Here is a 23,476-nt window from a genome sequence, read left to right on the forward strand (position 1 = left end):
TTATACACCTGCCCGATGACAAGGAAGGGAAGGGCAGTGAAGCAACTGCTCACACATGGCTTTGGCTGCTCCAGGAGAGATTCACATGGATTTTGTACCATCAGAAGACAGCAAACTTTGGCCGAAGTAAAAGTCTCAGTTCAGCCTCCTGTGATTAGATATTTGTTACTCTAATACTTTATCCACATGGGTTGTGAATGAGAACTGGCATTTCTTCATCAGTGTTAACACCAGGTGACAAAAACCAACCCAGTTATTCTTTCATATTAACCGAAAGACTCATGGTCGAGTCATTTAAGTTCAAATGTGACTGGCTTTAAAATGGTTCTTATCCAATGGGAAATCCTCTCTAGTTTCTGGGGATGACAGAGCAATCAAAAAGCTGTTGTTCTTGTAGGGCCTACACATGAGCCAGACTTTGTGCTCCTCTTAGATTACCACCTCTTTCAGATTTCTTGAGACTATTCTGATTTTGAAAGGTTTCTCTTACAAGTTGCAGGATGTTATTTCTAAAAAAGCCCCCTAATTTAAATGTAGTTAATAAATCAACAAGAGGGAAAAACTCTTGCATGTGACAGGCAGTATTGTCACAACATTGCAATGTGATGGCATCATGATGTGACACAAGACAAGTCTCCAAATGTGGAAGCAGCAGAATTTCTCTAGCGGACATTTTCCCTAGAGTTGTGTCTGAGCTTACCTGTCCAAGTCCTTGAGGCAGAGTGCTCAGACATATGCTACCAGCCCCTACTGGTCATGTGCTGACATTGGGCCTGACCCTGTACTACTGAAATCCATCAGTAGTTACCATCAACATCAGTGAGCACAGGATCAAGCCCATTGGTACTGATACTGATTCACAAAACTGTCAGGAAACAGATGGAGTCATGTCCATTCCATGAAGCCCAGGTGAGAGGTGGCATTACCACAGGGGAAGGGAGTTTTATTAGACAAGAGGAAAACAAAAAATAGGCAGGGAAAGGAACATTATCTCTATAGAATCATGTGGCTAGATTTGTGACTCGATCACGCACCAACACAAGGAAGTAAGATTCCCTGCTGAAGGGAATCCTGGAGGGCTTTCTCCTGAACCAGGGAGAATCCCTGTCCATTGCAGGAAATCCCAAGGGGCTCTGCCTATTAGGGAAATCATTTCTAAAGCCTGCTCTCCAACAGGAAGCCAGGTCCTGTACAGATAAATTCTCCAGGGGAGGAGAACCTCCTGCAAAGAGCAGAGTGCCAGCTGGGGACAGCAAGCCACACAAACCCTGGTATTGCCTGTGTAGCACAGTAAATATAGACACCAGGCCAGGTCCAAGGATAGTGGGACTATATGGGGCCACTCACATTGCTACAGAAACTCCCTGTGTGGATCAGCTATGGGCCTGACTGTCACCAGCTAGGGGTGGACACACAAGCCACCCACAAGAAGGTGCTTTGAAATGTCTGGGCAGGTCCCACATTGCCCAGATGGCTCCTCTGGAGAAAGAAGTGCCCTTGGATTGCCCTCTGTGGGTTTCATATAGGAACCTTCTGCTATGGTTGAGTGGAGGGTGCAGACATATGGAGAGGTCAGAGTAAGGAAGTGTGGAGCTGAGGTGCTGACCCCGCACAAAGTGCTCATTCATGATTCAGGGACTTCTGGAAGCCCTCCTTGGCCCCCACTGCTCTGCACCAGCTGCACTTTCTCTTCTGAGTCTCTCCTCACGTGTGGCTGGGATCAGAGTTTGTGTAAACTCCTTAAGCAATAGGAGACAAGGGGCAGCTTTTGTTGCATGAGGGAGTTTGACCTGTGTTTAAGTAGCTGGGATTTAGCTGAAGGATCGGTACACAGAGCAAACACAGAGTTAGGGCTTTCATAAGCCCTGCATTAATCAGGGACAGGAGCCACTGAAAAAAGCAATGTTGAAGGGGGGTTGACTTCTCACCAGCTCACATACCTCAGGGGTCCTCAGCAGGCAGGGATCCAGATGGGTAACACTCAGGAGTCCTGGCAGAGTCTGCTTCACACAACATGTGGCCTGCCCCATTGTCCCCAAAGGATTCCGGACACAGTGCAGCTGAGAGCACTTGACTGTTGCCCTCTGGGTTTGATAGCGCCCCAACACCCCTTCTTTCAAGGTTGTTCTCTGCACCAACCCCGGAGGAACAATCTCTGTTTCTGGGTGCGTGGCAGCACCCTAGTAGTATCACTGAGGGTCCAGACAAGGATTTTAAATGATATGCATTAAATATACTGCAACACCTGAGATTTCTTGGCTGTCCTTGTGCTTCACTAGAACTGTAAAGAGAGCATCCAGATTTTCCTGTGGGAAAGCACAGGTCCCTGCCATTTGAACTAAAGGAGAATCTCCATTACTTGTTTGCATTATAGGGCATATGACACACAGCACAGCTCTGACTCTATCCAGGAGCAGGCAGGGGTGCAACATACACACCAGGCCACATGTTACAATAGATTCCAAATCTCTAGCACCTTTCACCTGAAGATCACACTGTGTTTTAGAAGCTTTAATTAAAACCTCAGTCCTGACCCAATAGAGGTGGGCATGTCGGTGTTGCTGTCCCCATTTCACATATGGGGAAACTGAGGCACAAAGCAGAGACATGACTTGTCCAAGATCACACTACAAGTCACTGGCAGAGCCAGGAGGAAAATCTAGAAGTGAGAGACTCCTAGTATCCCAGCACTGATAATTACACAACCCACCTTCTCCTGTGAAAAACTTCATAGCATCCCCACCATCCACATGCTCTCTCTCCATAACACACACATGCACACGCACTTTCTAAACATTGTTTTGGGCCAAATGCTGGGTCACAAAGGAACACTCCCTTGCTGGACACATTGACAGCGACTGGCTGGAGGTGTTCATGTCCCCTGCACACATGGATGAAGTGGAGGGGCCATTTGTTAACAGAGCTGCTTTTGGGCTCCAGGACAGAGAACTCAAGCTTTCATTTAAAACAAGCTTGAGGCAAGCCTTGAAAATGTAACTATCAATAAGCCGACAGCTAAGAGTGATTGGAACATACAGCCTGGCTGCATGCTACAGCAAGGCTGAGGGACCCATCAATCCACACGCACATGCACTTCTCAGGGGAAATGAGCTGCGAAATCTGAGGAGCATCCCAGAGGATCTTCTCCCTGCCCTTCCTCACAATTCTCCACCCAGCCCTGTGATCATCAAGGGCAGAAACTGGTTCTGTTTGGAGGCAAGCAACCAAACATTGTTTCTAACCAGCCCCAACATGCCTTGGATGACTCTGCTCATGTTCAGAGTGCTGCAAGGGGAACTCCCCTCTTGTACCCCCATCTGTGTCAATAGCTCACATGGGTGAGGTGCCTTCCTAGTCTCTGCTCCCCAGGAGCAGGAGAGGTGAAGGGCAGAGCTGCTGCTGCTGCGCTGAGTGGGAGTCCTGTATTGACTGCAGCCCAGCCTCAGCCCAGAATCTATAGAGCTAGTACCAGCAGGGAGCCTGGAGTCCTGTTCCTCTACCCATCAGGCAGGGGATGCTCACTCCCCAACACAGCTACAGAAGTGCTGCAGCCGCCAGAAGAGACCTGCCTCATGGACCATCCATTAGGACCACTTGGTCTCTCTTGTCTGCTATTCCAAGGAGACCTCGGCCCTTCCCAGCATCTCCCTCTACAGCCAGTGGCAGATTGCGTTTTCTTTCCCTTCTCACTTCTCTCAGCGCAGCCTCAAACCTCTTAGGAACCACAGCCTCCCAGCATCTCTGAGGAAGGAAGGGTGTGTGGGAGTGAGGAGATTTGGGGCCAATTTCTAACTCTGCCACAGCGTCACTGAGCAACTATGGGCAAGTTACATGATCTCACTGGGCCTCAGCTCCCAGAGCGGGATCCCGACCCAGCTCCCAACCTGCATGAGGGCTCAGGTACTATAGCAATGATCACCACAGAAGAGCCTCTAAATACAAGATCTTTGCATTTCTAGGGCTCCTGTGGCCCCCTCCGTTCTTCTGCTTCTCAGGGATTCCCAGAGAGAGAGAAGGCTTTTCAGCCACCCTAGCTGCAGGAAGGAGCCTGGTATTCCCTTGTGCAGCCCGTAGTGATAATTGCACTTGCTCCCAGGCAGAACAATGCTTGTTTTAGCATCAACAGTTTCTCCATTCTGATAACCTGCTTCTGAGGGGCTCTGACTGATTCACAGACAAAACAGCCGCTGGCACCATCGACTGGAAACGGGTCACCCAACCGACCACAATGGGCCCATTGTACTGGAGATGGACACTGCTAAGTGGGCAGGACGGTGCATCTGGAAGGTGCTTTTCATGGGTCCTGTTAAAGTCAAGAGGTAAAAGCACACCCTTTAAAGCAGGAGAGATTCCCAGGGATCTGGAACCTGCCCACACAGTCTCCATTGTGATTGGATCTGGGGAAGTCAACATCTTAGGGAACCCTCCCTGAAGATAGGTGAACATGCACATCCTTGGCTGGGCTTCCCAGAGCAGACGTCATTCCCAGCACTAGCAATATCCCTTAATGTCGGGCATCACCCTGCTAGCTGGGCTGAGCTGCGGGTGAGAGAGGAGTAGGGGATGCTCCAGTGTAGGCAAGGTGTGGTATTAGAGCCTACACTGGGAACTGTGCTCCAGCAGATGCCGAAGTTTCAAATCCCTGGATGGTGGAGTATTAAACTGTAGTGATTTTGGCAGAAGCCCATTCCTCTCTACCTCTCCCCAGGCCTGCCCCTATCCCGAGTCATAAGTCTCCTTCCTTCCTCCTTCCCAGCAGGGTTTCAATTCCGTTTGCAGTGCAACAATATGGAATTCAAATCCTTAAATCCCAGCAGTGTTACAAAACATACCTTGTGTAAAACCCTTCATTCCTGCACCAGCCACTTAGCCAGAGCTCCCCTCAGAAACCTCCTTCAGAATAAGAGCCTGGCTAACATCGAGTGGTTCTCAATGGGCCCTTGTATTCACTTACCTTGTTCCCAAGGATGAAGTGTCCTTCAAAGGGAAGTTAGATCCTCCTCTTATTAAAGAGAGAAGAGTTTTTGTCCACAGCAGCACTAGCTGTGAAAGGACCAGGAGATATGGAAAGTTGCAGAGTCCTTAGCATGAAGTAATTCAAAGCTGGCTAGCAACCCAAGGAGAAGGCTTCCATCTTTGTTACCACTCACCCACTGGCTAACAGAACCCTCTGACTGGGTGCCAGGGCTCTGAGTTCAGTGTTCAGGTGTAACCATCATACCTTTCTCACATCAGATAGGGGATGGGGGAAGAGCCTGAGGGATGCCCAGTGATCACTGAAATCAAGTCCCCCATATAAAGACTGATTTGGCAAGAGTCCTCACGTTCAGCTCTGGAAATTATGTGGGAAAGAGAGGTCAGGTGGGAGATCTCTGATCTCCACTGGAATTTCATCCTCAGAAATCTCCTGGCTATGGAGCAGGGACTGAGGAACTACCAATAGGACATGACCAGAGCAGGCTGGAATTCAGTCAGCTCCAGAATGCACCCTACAGCTTTTGACATGGTCCAGAAACGTTATGGGCATGTTAGTGAACAGTCCTTGGGAAAGTCCCAAAGGGCAGGCATTTGGGAGTGAGGGTCAAACCAGAATCAGCCTCATTTTACAGTAAGATCTTGGTGGGTCTTGGAGTTCTTGGTCAATGTAGCTGGCTGGTGAGTCTGACAACACAAGGAAAAGGAGGGCCCACTCTATCACAGCTAAAACTGAAACTTGGTGCATGGGAGAGGGAATCCACTGCAGTCCAAATACACAAGAAACCAGGAGGTCCCTTTACAAGTGAACAAGTCTGAGAGGGGTTACCTTTGTCCAACTGAACAAAAGGATGAAGAGGTGCCATTATCCAGCCTACCTTGGGCCCAAAGCCTCTCTGAAGTCAGCTGAGTTACCCAAGCAAGGAATCTGAGTCCTTCCCTCTTCATATTTCTACATATGTAGAAGAGGTTCCAAAGTCCTTTTTTGGTGGATTGATTTCAGGTTCCAAAGGTTATTACTAAAAGCCTTCACCTGAGATCCCCAGGTCCAAGCTGGTCCCTGGGGCAAAGAGTAATGACCTTGGTGATCTCTCTGGACTCAGCTGCAGTTAGATTGCCTCCTGTGGGGAATGTTACTGTCTTGCCTTTGGCAATGAACATCATTAAAGGCTGCTTCTGTTCCAAGTCTATAGCTGTATCACAGAGGCATTGTGCACCAACACTGGGATGTTTGGTAATTACTAACTGGGTGCCCACACTGTAATGCTCCATAGCGAGGGGGAAGGGTGGCATCCACAGTTCTCTCTCTCTACGTTTGCATCAGGGTAATTTACAAATTCTAACCACATTTTAATTTTAAAAAAGAAAAACACCACAGAACAGCTGTGTATTGCTCATCCTCACTGGCAGGCAGACAGCGGCCCAGCCAAGGCCTCAGGGTGGGATAGTAGGGGAGCGGGGGTGATGTAGGTGAGGTGCATTGGCAGAGCTGTGAATGTGGGAACCCGTGCTGGACCAGCAAGGGGTGTGCAGGTAGCAGGGGTGGGGGAGCAGCAGAGCTGTGTGGGATGGGCTGCCCAGCACCTCCGTTCACTCTGCCTAGTTCTGTTCCCTGAGGCCAGCTCCTCACGCTTTCCTGACCAAATTCACTCACAAATTCTAACAGCTAATGCATCTGTGAGCCCAAGGGCAGGGCTTGGGAGCAACCTGGTGATTGCCTTTATCCCTGATCACCTGTGTGGGAGCAGGGATGAGCCAGAGCATGGAGGGCACAGACATACCCAGGGCCCTGCCCTCTCTCCATCCCTCCCACCCAGCCCCCTTAGCCTCCATTCAGTGATTGCTGCTATGGACCCATGTCTCACTGCATTAGAGGACACAGGAAATTTTTGCAGGAGCGGGGAGTGGCATTCTGCCCACTTCCTCTGCCCCCACTCTCCTTTCCACACTGCCGAACGCTAATGAGCAAGGCCCAGTTACACAATAAGAAGCTTTTATACTTCACTAATCGGCCCAAGATCCCACTGGCTCCCCCCTCTCTCTACCCCCCTCCCCCACCGGCCAAGAGGCCACTTGCTTCCCCCCTCCCACCCCTCGTCTGCCTTTTGTAATTTTTAATGGGGTCTCTTGCCTGTTTTGAGCGGACTTAATTAAAAAGCCGCTGTGAGTGATGCCTTGTGACAGCCTAATCCCAACCCGGTGACTCTACAAAGCTTTCGCCTGGGTTTCCCCCTGCTCCACTCCGGCCCTGCTCACTCCCTCGCTGTCTGTGTCAGGTCTCCGTTCCAGTCCCCCCCAACTGCACACGCTGACCCCTCCAGGACCGTTTGGTTTCTCGCAGCCCGGTAAGTATTTGGGACTCTGCAGCTTAGGCTTGTAGTAACAGATGTTAAACCAAGCCCCCTACCTGCTCCCGGGGGCCAGCCCAGGATCATTTCCTACAGCCAGTTCTCCAGGGCTTAGTCTAGTAGTTTGAAATGCCCTGAGCAAGACGGCTCCCCTTCCTTCACTTCCCAGCCTGATAGACAACAGGCAGGGGGAAACCACTGTAATGGACTGAGTGGCTTTGACCTAAACAGCTCTAGAGAGACTGGCTTCACTCGCAGGAGGGACTCAGGGTCCTACAAGATGGAGAACCCCATGCAGCACTGCTGCCAACCTGCCAGTCTGCCTGCTGCAGCAGAAGCTACTCAGAGGAGCTTGGCAGAGACCTTTGTGTTTGCAGCTCATCCTCCCTGTTGTGTGTTTTCAAACAGCCGCCTGTAGTGGCTGCCCATCTGAGCTGCTCACTAGTGCTTGAGTTACCTGCAGCTGTTTCTGGGAGCTTTGGGAACAGGGCATTTGGGTTCTGAGGAGGGAAGGTCTGTTTGTCCATTCAGAACTCTCCCTGTTGGTTCTGCCCAGCCCATATGATAGCTTCAATAACACCACCTCTGGTCTCGCTGTGGAAATGGATCTGACTTTCCAAAGAGGACTTGAATGGCAAGTCAAGCAGAAACATCAACCCAACTGTGGCGGAGAACAGGCAGCTGGGAAACAAGCATAATGAAAGGCATCCTACTGTCTGTGGGTGGAAGTTGATCAAGGAGAATTGTTTTGTCTGTTGTATTCAAACAGGATCCTACACAGCTAGGATTTGGGCAATAAGGGGGAACAGATGCTTTTGCCAGTCAGAGAATTGAGGAACCTCTATTTGAAAGAGTGGATCATGCATGGAAGAGATGCTATGTTGTTTTGCTGTCCAGTGGTTTGAGGTCCAAGCACAGAGCTGAGTGCAGGGCTTAGGATGGGAATAGCAGAGGATTCTGCAGTTCAAGATCCAAGTGCATTGGCAGCACTGTGTAGGGTACCCCAGGATTGAAATACCTGCTTGTCAATGGGGGATGAAATGATTCCTAAACAGAGGGGCAAGTTCATCTCCCAGTTATACTTGTGCAGCCCCAGCGAAGTCGGGAAATAGGTCCATAGTTTGGAAAGCACTCTGGGTCCTTTGGGATTAAGAGCTTGATAGAAAGAACAAGGAAGAATCTCATTGTTTTGTATTGTTGCTCTTTATAAAACTTCAGGCAGGTCTGGGGAACTGCTCTCACATCAAAAGCATGAAATCCAGATATTGCCTCAGATTACAATAGGGGGTTCTGTGCATTCCTCTTCATGTCTCTGCAAAGACTCTTGCGGACCAGCTGTAATCCTTGTATTAGAGAACGGGGAGCCATGGAGTCAAGTAGAGAATTAGAAGTGGGAAGGCACCTTCCTGGGAATTGACCAACTCTACTAGGCAACGCTGGCAGCACAAGACATTAGACTGGCAATCGCGGAAAGACTCTCCTAGCTTTATGGGGCCACCACAGAGCTGCGTGAAAGCTCCACCAGAAACCTGTCTGGGACTATCTGACCTTCTTCTTATCATATGCACAATGTAGCTCAGGTGGCACGTAACCAGGATTGATCACCAAATTTGGTCCGCTGGTTATAGCATTAGCTTCCCCAGCCCAGGCTGGGTACTGATGGGGAGCAAGACGTGAACACTGATCTAAGCCTCCAGTCTGACCTTCATCAGGTGCCTCTGGCTTAGAGTATTCCACAGCCAAAGTGACTCTCACCAGATCCTTTATGGACTGATTGCCAGGCAGAATTCTCAGCTGGCTCTGTGCACTGGTTCCAGCCATGCTGCATGGAATCCTTCCATCTGCTTCCTGACCACAATGGAACTAGGTGTTTGTGTCTTCCATGAATGAACAAGATGGAACCTGACCGACTGAGCTCATGGGGTCTGTGGTGATGCCCACTGGGACCTCCCTATTGCTCACAATATGGTTTGCCAAAACCCCAGATAGGAGCTGTGAGTCCTCAGCATCCCTGAAAAATCAGTCCCAAGGAGTCTGAATAAAGACACCCACATTCCAAGGCTACTTTGGCAAATGTTAACCTTAATGTTTATAAAACTGCTTGAGTTCCATAGACAGAAGGTGGCATTAATTATTATCTGAATTAAGTGAAGGGGGGAGGTGGGCATCTGATGGCAAATTCCATTTACATCCTATCTCCAGATGAATTCTTCACCCCTTCTTGTGTAGAGCTGGAGAGCAAGTGGGGTGAGTTCAGGCCAGGACATGGCTTCCTGGCTGTTATCCAGGACAGGTGTTGAGGCTGGGGAAAGCTTTAGAAATGCTTCCCCAGCTAGTGTTAATGTGGGATTCTTCCTTGTCTCTTTCAGTGTCCTGTGGATGATAAGGAAGCAGCATGTCTGCAATAGTGAGTACTTCCATTGTTCAGCTCTGTGCTGTCCCCTCCCCTGCACTAATTGGGAACTCGGACCAAGAATGGGCCATTGCTCTCTGTTCACTCACAGAGCTGGGGAAAGCCAGCTGGCTGTAAACATTCCTTATCCACAGTGCCAGGCCCAGGTGATGTGCACAACAATCTGACTCCCCAGTTTCTCAGCCAGCTAGGTGTGGGGATCTCAGGTTGGCAGTCAGGTTGGATCAGCATTGATGTTAATGGGCACACACACAAACGGATGCTGTTCTGAATGGTCAGGACAGTGATCTAGTGGCTTGCCATGCAGGTCTTTACACGGTGTTTACTGCACCAATCGTGGCTGAATCCTGAGCTCACACACAATGGAAGCTATGGGAATCATAGAATCACAGAATATCAAGGTTGGAAGGGACCTCAGGGGGTCATCTAGTCCAATCCCCTGCTCAAAGCAGGACCAATCCCCAACTAAATCATCCCAGCCAGGGCTTTGTCAAGCCTGACCTTAAAAACCTCTAAGGATGGAGATTCCACCACCTCCCTAGGTAACCCATTCCAGTGCTTCATCACCCTCCTGGTGAAAAAGTCTTTCCTAATATCCAACCTAAACCTCCTCCACTGCAACTTAAGATCATTACTCCTTGTTCTGTCACCTGCTACCACTGAGAACAGTTTAGATCCATCCTCTGGAACCCCCTTTCAGGTAGTTGAAAGCAGCTATCAAATTCCCCCTCATTCATCTCTTCTGCAGACTAAACAATCCCAGTTCCTTCAGCTTCTCTTCATAAGTCATGTGCTCCAGCCCCCTAATAATTTTTGTTGCCCTCCGCTGGACTCTCTCCAATTTTTCCACATCCTTCTTGTAGTGTGGGGCCCAAAACTCGACACAGTACTCCAGATGAGGCCTCAACAATGTCAAATAGAGGGGAATGATCATGTTCCTCGATCTGCTGGCAATGCCCCTACTTGTCTTAGAGAAGTTAGGTGCAACATCTAGCAGGCTGGAAAAGTGCCACTGGCTGGCATCCTGCTGCAGTGACTAAATCAGATCCACTGTGCGAAGAACATGCAGTCTGCCTAGGTGCCTTCCAGGCCCATTTCTTCTCTTTCTTTACAGCCTACAGCTCCAGCCATCAGGAAACTTAATTCTCCTCCCACTTCCCTCCAGCCCTAATCACTTCTCCCATCCTCCTCTTCCCCACACTTCCTGAGTGTCACCAGCACCTTCTGTATCTCAAGCTAACAGTCAGGCCCCCACCTCCATTCTCCATAGAGCTGGAAGAGGACAGAAGGGAAACTCTTGGGCTGCAGCACTACCATGTCTCTTATAACTGGCCATGTGTGTTCTCTGAGCAGCTCCTGTGGCTCACAGTGAAAGACCATGTTCCCTCAGGGTTTCTTAAAAGGCACCCACAAAATCGCGCTGTGCCATTTGCCCCGGTGATCGCATGTGCCAATGGGGGATTTGTGTGCACAGAGTAAAGGCATTTGCCAATCTCATGGGCTTGAAGGCTTCTTTCAAATATAAACTAGATTTACTTTGTCAGCCCATGCTAAGTGCAGGAGCCAAAACACAGTGGAAGAGGGAACCTTCTCTCTGTCCAACCCTGACACAGGTCCCATTGCAACCTCTTTCCCCATATAAACCAGAAGCAAGCCCTGACACGTCTTACAGTCTGAGGGAACTGTCCCCATTCTGTTCGCAACACAGACGCCATTACCTCCCCCAGCCAAGGGAGCCCCCCACCCCACCCTACCAACTCCCATGGCGACCCTGGTACCTTTGCTGGATAAGTCAGCGCAGGGAGCTGGTGTCTCAGCTGTTGCCCTGGGCACACTAGGCATCTCTGCTCTCAGTGCTCACTGCATGCACAGCCCCAGCCCGGGTCTGGAACAGGGAGGGCTGGGGCACTTCATAGGGTGAGCCTTGCAAGGCGTTCTCGTCTAGCTGTGGTTTTGTTCCCAGACTGGAACGTTCCGGATCGTTTCCGAGGAGGAGCAAGCCCTTCGCACCAAACTCGAGCGACTCACCACTAAGGACCATGGCCCCGTCTTCGGAAAGTGTGACAAAGTCCCTCTGCATACCATGCAGAAGGTGAGAACCACGGCATGGGAGAGGGGCCAGGGGAAGCCAGGCCCATGGGGAGGTCACATACTGGGGGGTGGGGAGCAAATGAGGGGGCAGGAGGTACTAAGGAGATGGGAACAGGATCGTTTCTCCTTTGAACCATCTGAGGCTGAGCCTCTACTCCTGCTCATCGTCCCCTCCTACCTATCAACGTTCCCAGCCCTACATTGCTCCCATTACTCAGACAAGACCCTGGTCATTCCCCATCTCCACAAGTGCTGCTGACCATGCTAGCTTCTAGATGCCACTGAGCACCCAGCCAGGGCACAGTGCCTTTCTCCGGCTGGCCAGGCTGTATACAATATATTTGCATGGCTGCCTCTTCCTCTGGGGCTTGTACTCCACCCCTCTGCCACTTGGCTGCCTGCTAATGAGGCTCGTCTGGCTCCTTGCCAGGAGCCCCTGCTGGCTAGCAGAGCGCAGGGAGAGATGGTTGTCTGGGGAGGTGATTTACCCCCATTCCTGCCAGGGCATGCAGGCAACCCTTTTGCTATGTTTCTGGGGGAGCGTGAAAAGACTGACCCCCCACAAATGAACCATTGGGTAGTGAGAGAGGAGGAGACAGTGGGGGAGGCAGGTGGCTAAGTCTCAGCCACAAGGAGGCAGAAAGGAGGTGTGATAGAGGAGGGGGATAAGGCATAGGATGTGTCCCCTCCAGCAGAGTGAGGAAGGGGATTAATCTGCTCTGATCTCAGAGGAAATCCCTCCAATGGATCCTTTGTCTGAGGGAGCAGCTCTAGAAGCTGCCTCACAGGAGCCTCATTTAAGGATGAGAGACAGGACACCGAGTCCCCACAGTGACACCGGCACAGCTGCTCCCCTCTGTAATCTGGGACTCGAGGAGTGATGTGGCCAACAGGTCACAGGCCAGCTCACAGAGAACAGGCCAGGCGATGACATGAAATCTGCCAAGCAAGGCAGAGACAGTGTCCCAAATCCTCCATCCCAGAGCAGAGCCAAGGACTGCAGGACTGGAGAGCAACACTGCTCTAACCAGCGAGGGTTAACACAGGCAAATGGGGAGCAGGCATCTTTGCGCCCCTTGAGGGGATCTGACAGTGCTCAAGAAAGGCAAGTAGCAAGAGTGGTGGGGGGGCGCAGCAGTGCACAAGGTAGGCTGGAGGGGCATCCATGGAGCAGGGTGGAGCCCCAAGACTGGGATAGCAGAGACGTGAGGCTGCGAGGGTGCTTTAAGGCAGGCCTGAGGTACCATGGAAACCCCTTAGCTAGATTAGGTTAATCAGAAGGGCATTCAAAGAGTAGTGAGGGGAGGGTCTGCACAGTCCGACTCTGTTCTGCCTAGCTGCAGCCAGTTAGCCATTTCACGAGCAGTAACTTAGCCCCTCTGTAATGTCAAACCTAAAACCGGCCCTTGGTGCTCAGGCATCCTAAGCTATCTCCTCTTGCAGCTGCTGCTAACACAAGTGATAAGTCAGTTTCTCATGGGAGGCTTGGACAGGGCCGCCCAGAGGATTCAGAGGGCCTGGGGCAAAGCCGGGGAGCTGCAGCGCTTGTACTCACCCGGCGGTGGTCTGGGTCTTCGGCGGCATTTTGGCGGTGGGGGGGCCCCTTCAGTCGCTCCGCGTCTTCGGCAGCACTGAAGGGCCCCCCGCTGCCGAAAACCTGGAGCAACCGAAGGGCCCCCACTGCAGAAATGCTGCCGAAGACCCAGACTGCAGCCGGGCCAGGGCTCGCGGGGCCTCTGTGAGGTCCCGGGGCAAATTGCCTGACTTGCTCCCCCTCTGAGAGGCCCTGGACTTGGAGGCCAGGGCACTGAGAGAGCCCCTGGGCCTAGCGTGACTGCACAGGCTGGCAGGCCTGGTCTCTCCTGCAGTTGAAGTGGCAGATCTGGGGGCCAGTAAAGCAGCAGCAAATGGCACATGAAGTCACCAGCAGGGGCCTGTGCTTCGGGGGCAGGAGGCCCTGTGTTCTGGCTGTGCAGTCATGGGTCCAGGCACCTCACTCCCTCCAAGTACTGCTACTGCTGAATCAGGCGCCTGTTTCCTTCCACCCTGCCCTAGGCAAAGGACGAGCTGAACGAGACAGAGGAGAAGCGGGAGTCGGCCGTGAAGGAGCTCCGGGAGCTGGTGCATGAGAGAGCCAGCGGGGGCGAGGACGTGTGCAAGGCAGTGGCAGAGAAGGTGAAAGGAAAGGATGACTCCTTTCTCCTTCGCTTCATCCGCGCCCGCAAGTTCGACGTCAACAGAGCTTATGAGCTACTAAAAGGTGGAGCACTTCCTTCCTCTCCACTAACCTTCCCTAGTCCCCAAGCCGGGGACCAGAGCACTCCCCGCTCCTGGGGGCAGATTCATATCCTCCTTGCATCAACAGTAGTCCATGTCTCACCCCCAGGCCTGCTGTCAAGACAGACATAGGGCTCCATGCAGCATCCATCCCTACTGTCTTACACCCTGCAGAGTGGGGCTGATGTCCCCCAACCTCTCTGGATGATTGGGAGGTGGACCCTGGAGCCGTTTGCCCCAGTGTATCCAGCTGCTGCTAGGGTCCAGGTGTAAGAATGATGTAAGGGGAGAGGATAAGAGGTGGGTGAAAGGACTGGAGGTTGTGGGGCAAGCAGATGATGCCAGAGGGGCAGGTGGGGCCAGTGCAGGGCAGGCAGGAGCAGTGAGGTGCTCAGCTCCTCTGGAAGCTCTTATCCTAGGATTCCAATAGGCAGTGGCAACTGAAGCATCTCTATGTGCTGACCTGGCTGAGGCAGGCTGGGCTGGAGGGAAGGGGGAGATGGAAAGGTGGCCCCAGACTGAGGTGGCCACAAAGGCCTTGGCTGTGGCTCCAGGCTCCTTTGTTTCTGTGTCTGGGATAACGAGGCCATAATTAGTGGCAGTGGATTGGAAGATAAGCAGAAGCTGCTGGCAAGGGAGGCATTTTGTCCATTGGCATTTTCCCAGGGTGAGTTTCCTCATTTCATGCCTGACAGTCTTTAATGGCTACAGGGTGCTAGGGAAAGTGGGGCTGGGGGTGGGACTGGCTATAGGAGAGTGCAGCGAGTTACCCAGCAGAGGAGGAATGAAAACCTACACCATCAAAATCACTGATCAGGCTCCTGAGACTGAGGGGGACATGGGGGTGTCAGCTGGGGCTCTTGAGATGAGGAGGGGTAATATGGTGCCAGGTAAGGACAACTATGGTTCCCAGTTGGGGAGAGCTGTGATGTGCCAGGCAGGAGCAGGTTTTTAGCTGTGCTGGTCCCAAACCGGGTACCTTCAAGATCCTTGGGTACCAAGCAGGAAAGAAGGGTAATGTTCTGTGCTGGGTGGCTCTTCTGAATCTCATTTGAGCGGAATGTGGCACTGCCCTGACCATAGCTAGTAGATTCCCCTTGGGATAGGGCATTGCCCTGTGGAGTACCATTCACTTGTGCAGCGAGTTTAGGGTGCTCCAACCTCTTGCGGCTGACATGAACCAGACCTGACTGGAGCTCTGGGCATGGGCCTTTGTGCAGTCCAAAGCCACACCTTATTCTGCAGTAGGAACACATAAGATCCAGCTAGATCCAGACTCCCTGGCCCTTCACTTATCACAGTGCAAGCTCCTTAGGGGCAGGGCCCGGGCCCAGCCCGGACATTGGGGAAGGGGATTTGTTCTCGTCCCAGACCTTGCATACTCTCTCTCTCTCTCGCTGACTCCAGGCTATGTAAACTTCCGCCAGCAGTACCCAGAGCTCTTCGATAACCTGACGCCCGAGGCCGTGCGCAGCACCATCGAGGCCGGCTACCCTGGCATCCTGGCCAGCAGGGACAAATACGGCCGAGTGGTGATGCTCTTCAACATTGAGAACTGGGACTACGAGGAGATCACCTTTGACGAGGTCAGCTCCGCCGTGCTGCTCTGATACGTCAGAACTCCACTCCCCATGCACTCCCAGGGCTCCTCTTTCCCTCAGTATTAGAGCTGGGGGTCCCACCTCTCCCATTCTGGGCATTGAGGTCTAAGCAAAGCTCTTTCCCCCAAGCTTGATGTTAGTAAGTAAGTAATATCTCTGTTTGCATGGACAGAGCACATGCCAGCCCAAGGGAACCCTGAACACACTCCACAGGCCATAAAAAGTGGGTATCACAGTGCTAACAGCACTTTGAATTCAGATAGCACGTTTCATCAGCAGAGCATAGAGTACTTTACAAAGCAAGGTCACTATCGCTATCCCCATTGTACAGAGAGGGGAAGGGACCTGCCCAAGCACACTCAGCAGGTGAGACGAGTCTGCCGTGGTGTAACTTACACATTCTCTTGATCTGTCTTGATTCATATGGTACCCTATTGTATATATGGGAATCGTCCATGCAGCACTGAAATGCACCAGCCTCTAGTGCGGAATAGGGCAGCTGTTTAACAGCACACAGCAACACCACATACAGGAGTGGAGCCAGGGTTTTTGTCGCCCTAGGCGGGGGTCCTTCTGCGCTCCCGGTCATTGGCGGCAATTCTGCGGCGGAGCGGGGGCCCTTCCACGCTCCCGGTCTTCAGGGCACTTCAGCGGCAGGTCCTGGAGCGAGTGAAGTACCCGCCGCAGAATTGCCACCGCCGACCCAGAGCGCAGAGGGACCCCCCGCCGCTGAATTGCCGCTGCGGGCGGCAAAATGCCACCCTCCCGAATCCTGGTACCAGGCGGTCACCTAAATGGAAGCACCGGCCCTGACCACATAATGTGGATAAGAAGTGAGGAAGAAACCAGGAGAATTCAGGCAGGCAGAATATAACTGGCAGAGTTGGAATTTGAACAGGGCACTGGGGGTAACACACTGACTCTGGGGAAATATCCTAGGGGATCCATAATGGCTGGACCTGGCCAGGCCCTTGCACTTGCATGTTAATGACCTCTCTCTCTCTTCCTCCGGCTCAGATTCTTCGCGCATATTGCGTTATCTTAGAGAAGCTGCTGGAGAATGAAGAGACCCAGATCAACGGACTCTGCATCATTGAGAACTTCAAGGGCTTCACCATGCAACAGGCATCTGGCATCAAACCCTCTGAACTCAAGAAGATGGTGGATATGCTGCAGGTGAAGCTATCTTTCTGCTGCCCCCAAGTAGGCAAGAAGAGGGGGATACAGGCTTAGGTTGTCCATAGGAGATGGGACTCAAAGCAGTGGCAAACCAATCCTGTGGAATCTGCAGAGCCGTGAGGCATTCACCTGGCCCAGGGAGGGGGATAAACCAGGGATAACAGCACTAAGGTATTTTAGGTATAGATCATACCTTTATGTAGACAGGCACTACTGTACTAGTAAGATCCACGCTGGAGCTCTCATCATTCAGTTCCGCTGCCCTGCAGGGACTACACTGGGAAGCCAAGACTTGCTAGTTGATGCAAACATTGTTTCTGAAAACACCACCTTGTAGAGAGAAGCTGAAGCCAAAAATGGTACCATAGTCATGGGTTCATCAGAAGTTCACAATTCCTGTGTAGATGCAGCTCCACCTAGCAGATGTGGCATTCCCTGGGCTGCTCTTTGCCCTGCTTGGCAGCGCAAGTGTGGTTGGCATCATTCTGCAAGACCATCTTCTCATGCCTTCAGCCCCACCAAAAAGTTACTTCTGAAAGTGAAGTCACCATCCCCTACAGTGTTCACTGGCTGATGTTATGTCACATGCACAAGGTCCATCCCCATCATTCTCCCACTTCAGACACTATTTGGGCTGGGCAACAATTCATACCCAGAATTTGGCTGATCCTGTGCTTTTGGAATAAGACGAAAGAGAGAGGGCTCCAGCAGCTCCTGCCAGGAGAACTAGATTGTAGAGAGGTATTTCTCCTGTGGACTGGGGACCATGAGTTGCCCTTGAGGTGCTACTGCTGCCTAGCAATGCCTTAGAACACAACTGGCTTTGTACATTGGCAGAACAGGATGCACAGTCCTCAGTAGTAGGGTAACACAAAAGGGCCCTCAAGATGAATGCAAGAAGTAGGGTTTTAACAGGGAACGGGGTGATGGGAAATGGAGAGGAGGAGGAAAGAAATAGCTCATCTCTGGTGACTTTTTCCACCTATGGCACCGCTGCCTTGCCCCACCTGGATGCTGCTTTCTTGGGATGCCCATCCTGCCCGTGTAACACTCTGTGTATGGATTTGGGATCTGCAGGACTCCTTTCCAGCTCGATTCAAGGCCGTTCACTTCATCCACCAGCCTTGGTATTTCACCACCACCTACAACGTTGTTAAACCTTTCCTGAAGAGCAAACTCCTGGAGAGGGTAAGTGTGGGGGAAGGGCCAGCATGAACTGTCCTTGCAGAGGTAGAGAGGGGTGGGGCCAGGGAACACAAAAGCTCTGTCCCAAATCAGGACGAAGCAAAGAAAACCCAAGGGATCAAGTGATGTCTTTTGCTTCTCTGCCCAATGGCTTCCCTGCTCCTGGTTGGACTCTGCTGGTGTCAGTCTGCCAGACAAGGAGAGAAATGCACAGTCACTGGCTAAATGGAGAAACCTGCTCCAACCTGGTTTATCGAGCTCTCATTGAGCTGTAGTGTTGCCCGTAGTCAGGGTTTTACTGAGCTGAGCTCTTCCCAGCAATGGCAGAGCACAGGAGCTGGCAGCTGTGCACAGACAGGGCCCTGTAGGAAATGGGTTGAACATGGAGGGGTGTGAAGTGGTAGGGGCACCTGCTCACTGCGTTTGGCTCACCATGCCCAGATGGTTGACAGTGCTAAGATCACCCCCACTGCTGTTTCATTTGGGGACCAGCTGGGAAGATGAACTTGCAGTGCCCCCCGAAGAAGAGCTGTTTGGGCAGCTCATGGTTAGTCTGCTGAGGGCCTAAGCCAGCCAGACATGGGTTCAAGCATCAGCTGGCTTCCTCAGGGCTGGGGCACGCTGTCTAGGAGGATGTGCTCCCCTTTGTGTGACTGAAAGCCCACGTGCATGAGGCTGTGCTGAGTTCTGTGTTCCTCCTTCCCATCTCACTCCAGGTCTTTGTGCATGGGGAGGAGCTGGAGTCCTTCTACCAGGAGATCGATGCTGACATCCTGCCAGCAGATTTTGGTGGTAACCTGCCCAAATATGATGGCAAAGCTATTGCTGAGAAGCTTTTTGGGCCCCGGATCGAGGCTGAAGACACAGCTCTATAAAGCAGATCCCCTCTCTGCTTCCCTATACAATAGAACTAGAGGTGGCCCTTTAACACCCCCCCCAACCCCCATTACTGTAGCATTGATTGCCTGAACGCTTGTGATGATAAACTCTGGGTGTGTACCTCCACCCATGCTCCTTACCCATCCAAACTCCAGCAAGGCAGCAAGGTCTGCTGCCCTGAGTCTTGGGAAGGATCTTCTCTCTCCAGTTGTCCACCAGGGAAAGAAACCCATAAACAGTCTGTTCCATGGTAAGCCATGAAACTACTAAGAGAGGACAGGGCAGCAACTGAATGGGGAAGAGAGGGTCAGGCTGCTTGGAAGAGGCAATCAGAACTACCACTGCTTATCCCCACCCCTCACCTGAACACTGGACCATAGCTTCTCCCCTGCTCGCCTCCAGCCTGGGTAGTGTAGTGGTTGCAAAGTGCCTTTCCTTGTGCTTGCTGGCCTGGCTTGTGAGGGTGTGAGGCAATGGGAAAGCAAATCTCCAAGGCCAGTATTGGCCCATCCACAGCAGTGTACTTGGAGGCCTCGCTAGTGACAGGTGGCTACAGCTGAGGAAGGAGAGCAGTGTGGTGGGAAAGCAGCAGGGCAGCCCCCGGTAGTGGAGAGAGAGTGCTGGGCATCACTTGCAACTGTGTGGATGACACAGCCAGAGTCCATCATTGCAGGAGAGCCCCGAGAAGTGCTGTTTGAAATATGTACACAAAGAAATAAAGTGCTCAACAGCTGGGATGCTTTGGGTCCCTTTGCACTGGAGGGTCAGGGACTGCACATAAATGGGCCAATGGGCTATCGCTGATGGCCAGGAAGAGGCTAGATGCACTGGAGTTTCTAAGGGTTGATGAAAGATCACACTGCACCTTCCTCCAAAGATGCCAGGGGAGCTGGTGCAGCAGAAGGGACACAAGCTGCATCAGGAACAGCCAGTGGAAGGTCCTGTTAGTGATGCTGACAGCCCTTCTGCCTGGAGAGGCCAAGGCTGGAATGTGCCCTGGAGCCCGAGCTCCCTGTTCTCCCTTCTCCAAGGATCAGGCTCTCTCCTGGCTGCTGCCCATGCTGGGAACGCCCAGCCCCTTTCACTAGCACGACAAGCTTGGCTTGGGCTACATGCAAACACAAAGGCCTAGCAAGACCTGGGGAGAAGGGCTTCCCTCTGCCCCAGGGCGTGCTGGGTGAGACAGGCAGTGGAACAGCATCTCCAAAGCAGGTGGTGGCTGCATGGTTAAGGCTAGTGATACAGCACTCAGTGGCCCTGAGGGCTTCCCACTCCATAAAGCAGCAATGTCAGCAAAGCAGGGGGTTAAATATAGGTCAGGCTGGAAAGCAATGAGCTTCACAGTCTGAGGATGCCTCTCTCCTCCCAGCATTGCAGCAGAACAATGATCTGTGCAAATCAGGAAGTGGCTGAGGCTGGGTACAGAGTAGTTGAGGGGTGACCCCCTTCCCCCATGTGCTGGCTTATTCTCTGATCGAAGGAGGGAAGCAACTATTTGGAGAGGGTGCAAAGGGAGTGGTGCTGTCTCTTCCACCCTCAGCCCAGGGTAGTTCGAGCCAAGGGAAGTGATGCTGTTAGGCTTGTTTTATAAAGCACATCAGCCCAGACCGGATCACATTAAATGAGCTCACTGCGGGAGGACAGCAGACTACTAAGTGTCTTAATCATGGTCCCTTTGACTTCATTGGCCTCCATGCAACAGGCACAAGAGAAGCCCAAAGAGACTCATGGCTTGGAGAAAAGCTAATTTCCCTCTGTCCCAAGACTTCATAGTCACCCCCTACTAGTTAAGCTGTGGTTGTAGCCCAATCCCTCTCTCTTTCTCCTCCTCCACCCCCCCCCCCTTCTCAGCTCTCCAGCTACACACTAGTACCTTTAATTTGCAAAGCAAAATAGCAGGGGCCCATCTGAAATGGTTGGAGATGGAGGATGCCGACAAGGGGTGCATTCATCAGGGCACTGGCTCAGACTCAAACCAAACAGGATGTCTGCTCTGAAGCTGCAGGGAGGATGGGGCCTGTCTGAATAGCGAGGGCTGGGTCTACATCAGCCTTCCTCAGCAACAGCACCCATTCTCCCTGCACATCAGTGCATGCAAGCTCCAGACCTTCCCCAGGATCAGAGGGTGATGGGGCAATGGTCAATGACTTGGTTCTGTGTTACTTTACCGATACCCAGTCTGCAATACAGGATCACTCCTGCTAGGGTTTAGTATACCCCAAAACTCTGCTGGGGCGGCCAGGAGCAGGCAGGTGAGAAGCCACTACTCCCCTTTCAATTTGCATCAACCAGTTCATTGTGGGGATTGATATCTGCAGCAATCTCATGGATATTGTGCTACATGGTCATACAGTCAGCAACCTGTGGCAGAACATAAGCTAGTCCAAGCCAGTGATACTGCAACATGGGCCCCTTGCAGGGGATGGGGAGGTGCTTCCCCACAAAGCAGGTACAGAGTTCATAACGTTTCCATTGGCAGAGGATTCAACAGCCTGAAGGTAGCAGGTCCTTTGGCACTTAGCTACAATGCTGCCCCCATTTCAAGGCCTCTCGACATGCAGGCATTTGGGAAGTTGACTAAGGCTGTTCATGTCTCCTTTCAGCTGAATGACTAGATTACCTTGTAAGCCTCAGCGCAGCAAAGGGAAACAAGCCGATGTGGGCTGGGAGTAAGCCAGTGCCTCGGCAGAGAAAGAACTGGCACTGGAATCAGTCTGGTCAGTGCATTGCTTTCAGAAGAGCTCTGCCCAAAGCAGGAAAGAATTTGAGCTGTAGCAGACACTGTCCGCGAGACCAATTGTTGGGAGAGTTGAGAGGTTCTCACTTGATAGAGGCCACAACACCCCTTTTCCGGCCCAATACAATTCATTTTACAAGGGGGCATCTAAATCCTAGTCAAGGCAGGCAATGAGGGCACTTCCCCACCCCACCTGTCACTTACACGCCACACAAGACACTTTGGAGACCTGCTGCACAGCCAGGAGCCTATTGCAGGGGAAATTAAACAGGATCAGCTAGCCACCTTGGTCTGAGTGAAGGAAACACAAAGCAGCATTTTGTGCCAACAAATGAAGCGGGCTCTGGCTGGTTTAGGCAGTGCTTTGCTATGCACTAGGCTCAGCCAACAGGTGGTTAACTCTTTAGAGGTGTCGTTTCCCAAACATTCAGGCTACAGTAGTGATGAGGAGACTGGATTTATTTCCAGCACTTAACGAGTTAAGACACCTCTGCCTTCCCTCTCTCTCTCTCTGCCACTTTCAGACAGGCTGATTTAAGAGCCAGCAGCCCAGCCGTCCAGTCTGAGAGGAGCCAGCCTGGTTCCAGGCTGAAGAAAAGGGGTTGGTGTGCCAGCATTCACATTTTTGGATGGCGTAGAAGGCAGCAGCCATGTAGGGACTCATCCACCACTCTTGCCTACTCTTTCCAAACCTGCACCAAAACCATCTTCTCTCCACAAAAACTCCCAGCAATTCTCTGGGGTAGGGAGAGGGGAGAACAGGCAGGAGAACATAGAAAGGGGATACAGAATAAACTGGGCTAAAGATGACCCAGCAAGATACATACGTTAACCAGAATTTGACGCACCAAGGGGAACAGATACATGGTGTACTACCAGGGAAAGACTGCAGCATCCAGTAGCAGAACACTCCCAGCCACAGCTTAAGATGTGTTGTTCCTTCCAGTCAAGACACCTCTGGCCAATAGAGCGCACAGAATTTCCCCTTATGGAGCATGGGGGGGACTAACACAGGATTATTTAATGTTTTAGGCATAGCTTTTCGTGGTGCAGAAGGAGTGTGAGTACTTCTGGAAAGCCAGACCCTATGAATTCTAAGCTTTCCAAGGAGACACTAGTCTATACGGCCCTCCAAGCCCCCACTCCAGTGCTATGACCTGGATAGATTTAGGTGTGGGCTGGTCAAGTTGCACAGGACAGATGAGTAATGCACGTATGTCCCTGGTAGCTGGGACAAGGTAACATGCCCTAGGGCAGGAGGGAGGATATCAAGTGGCTGAAGGCAGCTTAGGTCAGGTTATGCAAGTCATGGCAGTGGCCAGCGGGAGGAAACTGTGCAGTGAGAGAGAGGGCCATTGTACTGTATCAGAGGCAGGGACCGCTGGGAATGCCCAGTGGCTGAGTTTGCAGACTGGAAAAAGAGAAGCAGGACCATATAGCCAGAAGAGTGTGCTAAAGTACTGCCAACGTGTCTCCAGAAGACAGATTGGGACGAGGGTGCCTGGGCCAGTGTTCAGTTGCCAGACAATGTGGAGGGCACTTGCCCTGACTCCAAGATGGGCCCAGCCTAATCCAGGAGTCAGTCATGTGTGAGAAATTGGAATCTTTCTTATTAAACAGAGGCAGATAGCTTCTCTGTCGCATTTCTAGTGCTGCTGTGGGTGGGCGGGGTACCCATGGCCTTATCTATTGCCTGGAATAATTTCAAGCAGAATGAGAGGGCAGGTGGGCTGGTGCCACATCTGTACCTCAGCTGCCCCAGTGGAGGTAGATCTAAGATGGGTAGCAGTGC

General features: G+C 51.9%; 1 protein-coding gene across 1 annotated transcript; it reads left to right on the forward strand.

The window, feature by feature from the left end:
- The first annotated feature begins 7,222 nt into the window (after nucleotides 1-7,222).
- Nucleotides 7,223-19,594, forward strand: RLBP1 (retinaldehyde binding protein 1). Its single transcript, XM_050968852.1, has 8 exons — nucleotides 7,223-7,319; nucleotides 9,692-9,729; nucleotides 11,699-11,827; nucleotides 13,882-14,086; nucleotides 15,511-15,689; nucleotides 16,722-16,880; nucleotides 17,961-18,071; nucleotides 18,785-19,594. The coding sequence occupies exons 2-8, from the start codon at nucleotides 9,718-9,720 to the stop codon at nucleotides 18,941-18,943; spliced, it is 954 nt and encodes a 317-aa protein (XP_050824809.1). The 5' UTR covers nucleotides 7,223-7,319; nucleotides 9,692-9,717; the 3' UTR covers nucleotides 18,944-19,594.
- Nucleotides 19,595-23,476: the final 3,882 nt, after the last annotated feature.

This window comes from Gopherus flavomarginatus, chromosome 9 (assembly GCF_025201925.1).
Source record: "Gopherus flavomarginatus isolate rGopFla2 chromosome 9, rGopFla2.mat.asm, whole genome shotgun sequence".
In the NCBI taxonomy this organism is placed as follows: domain Eukaryota; kingdom Metazoa; phylum Chordata; order Testudines; family Testudinidae; genus Gopherus; species Gopherus flavomarginatus.

What these genes read in the sequence shown, in the direction of transcription:
- RLBP1 (XM_050968852.1), top strand. An exon ending in AGGAGATCACCTTTGACGAG is followed by an intron (nt 15,690 to 16,721) that starts GTCAGCTCCGCC and finishes CCTCCGGCTCAG; the next exon opens with ATTCTTCGCGCATATTGCGT. An exon ending in AGAGCAAACTCCTGGAGAGG is followed by an intron (nt 18,072 to 18,784) that starts GTAAGTGTGGGG and finishes ATCTCACTCCAG; the next exon opens with GTCTTTGTGCATGGGGAGGA.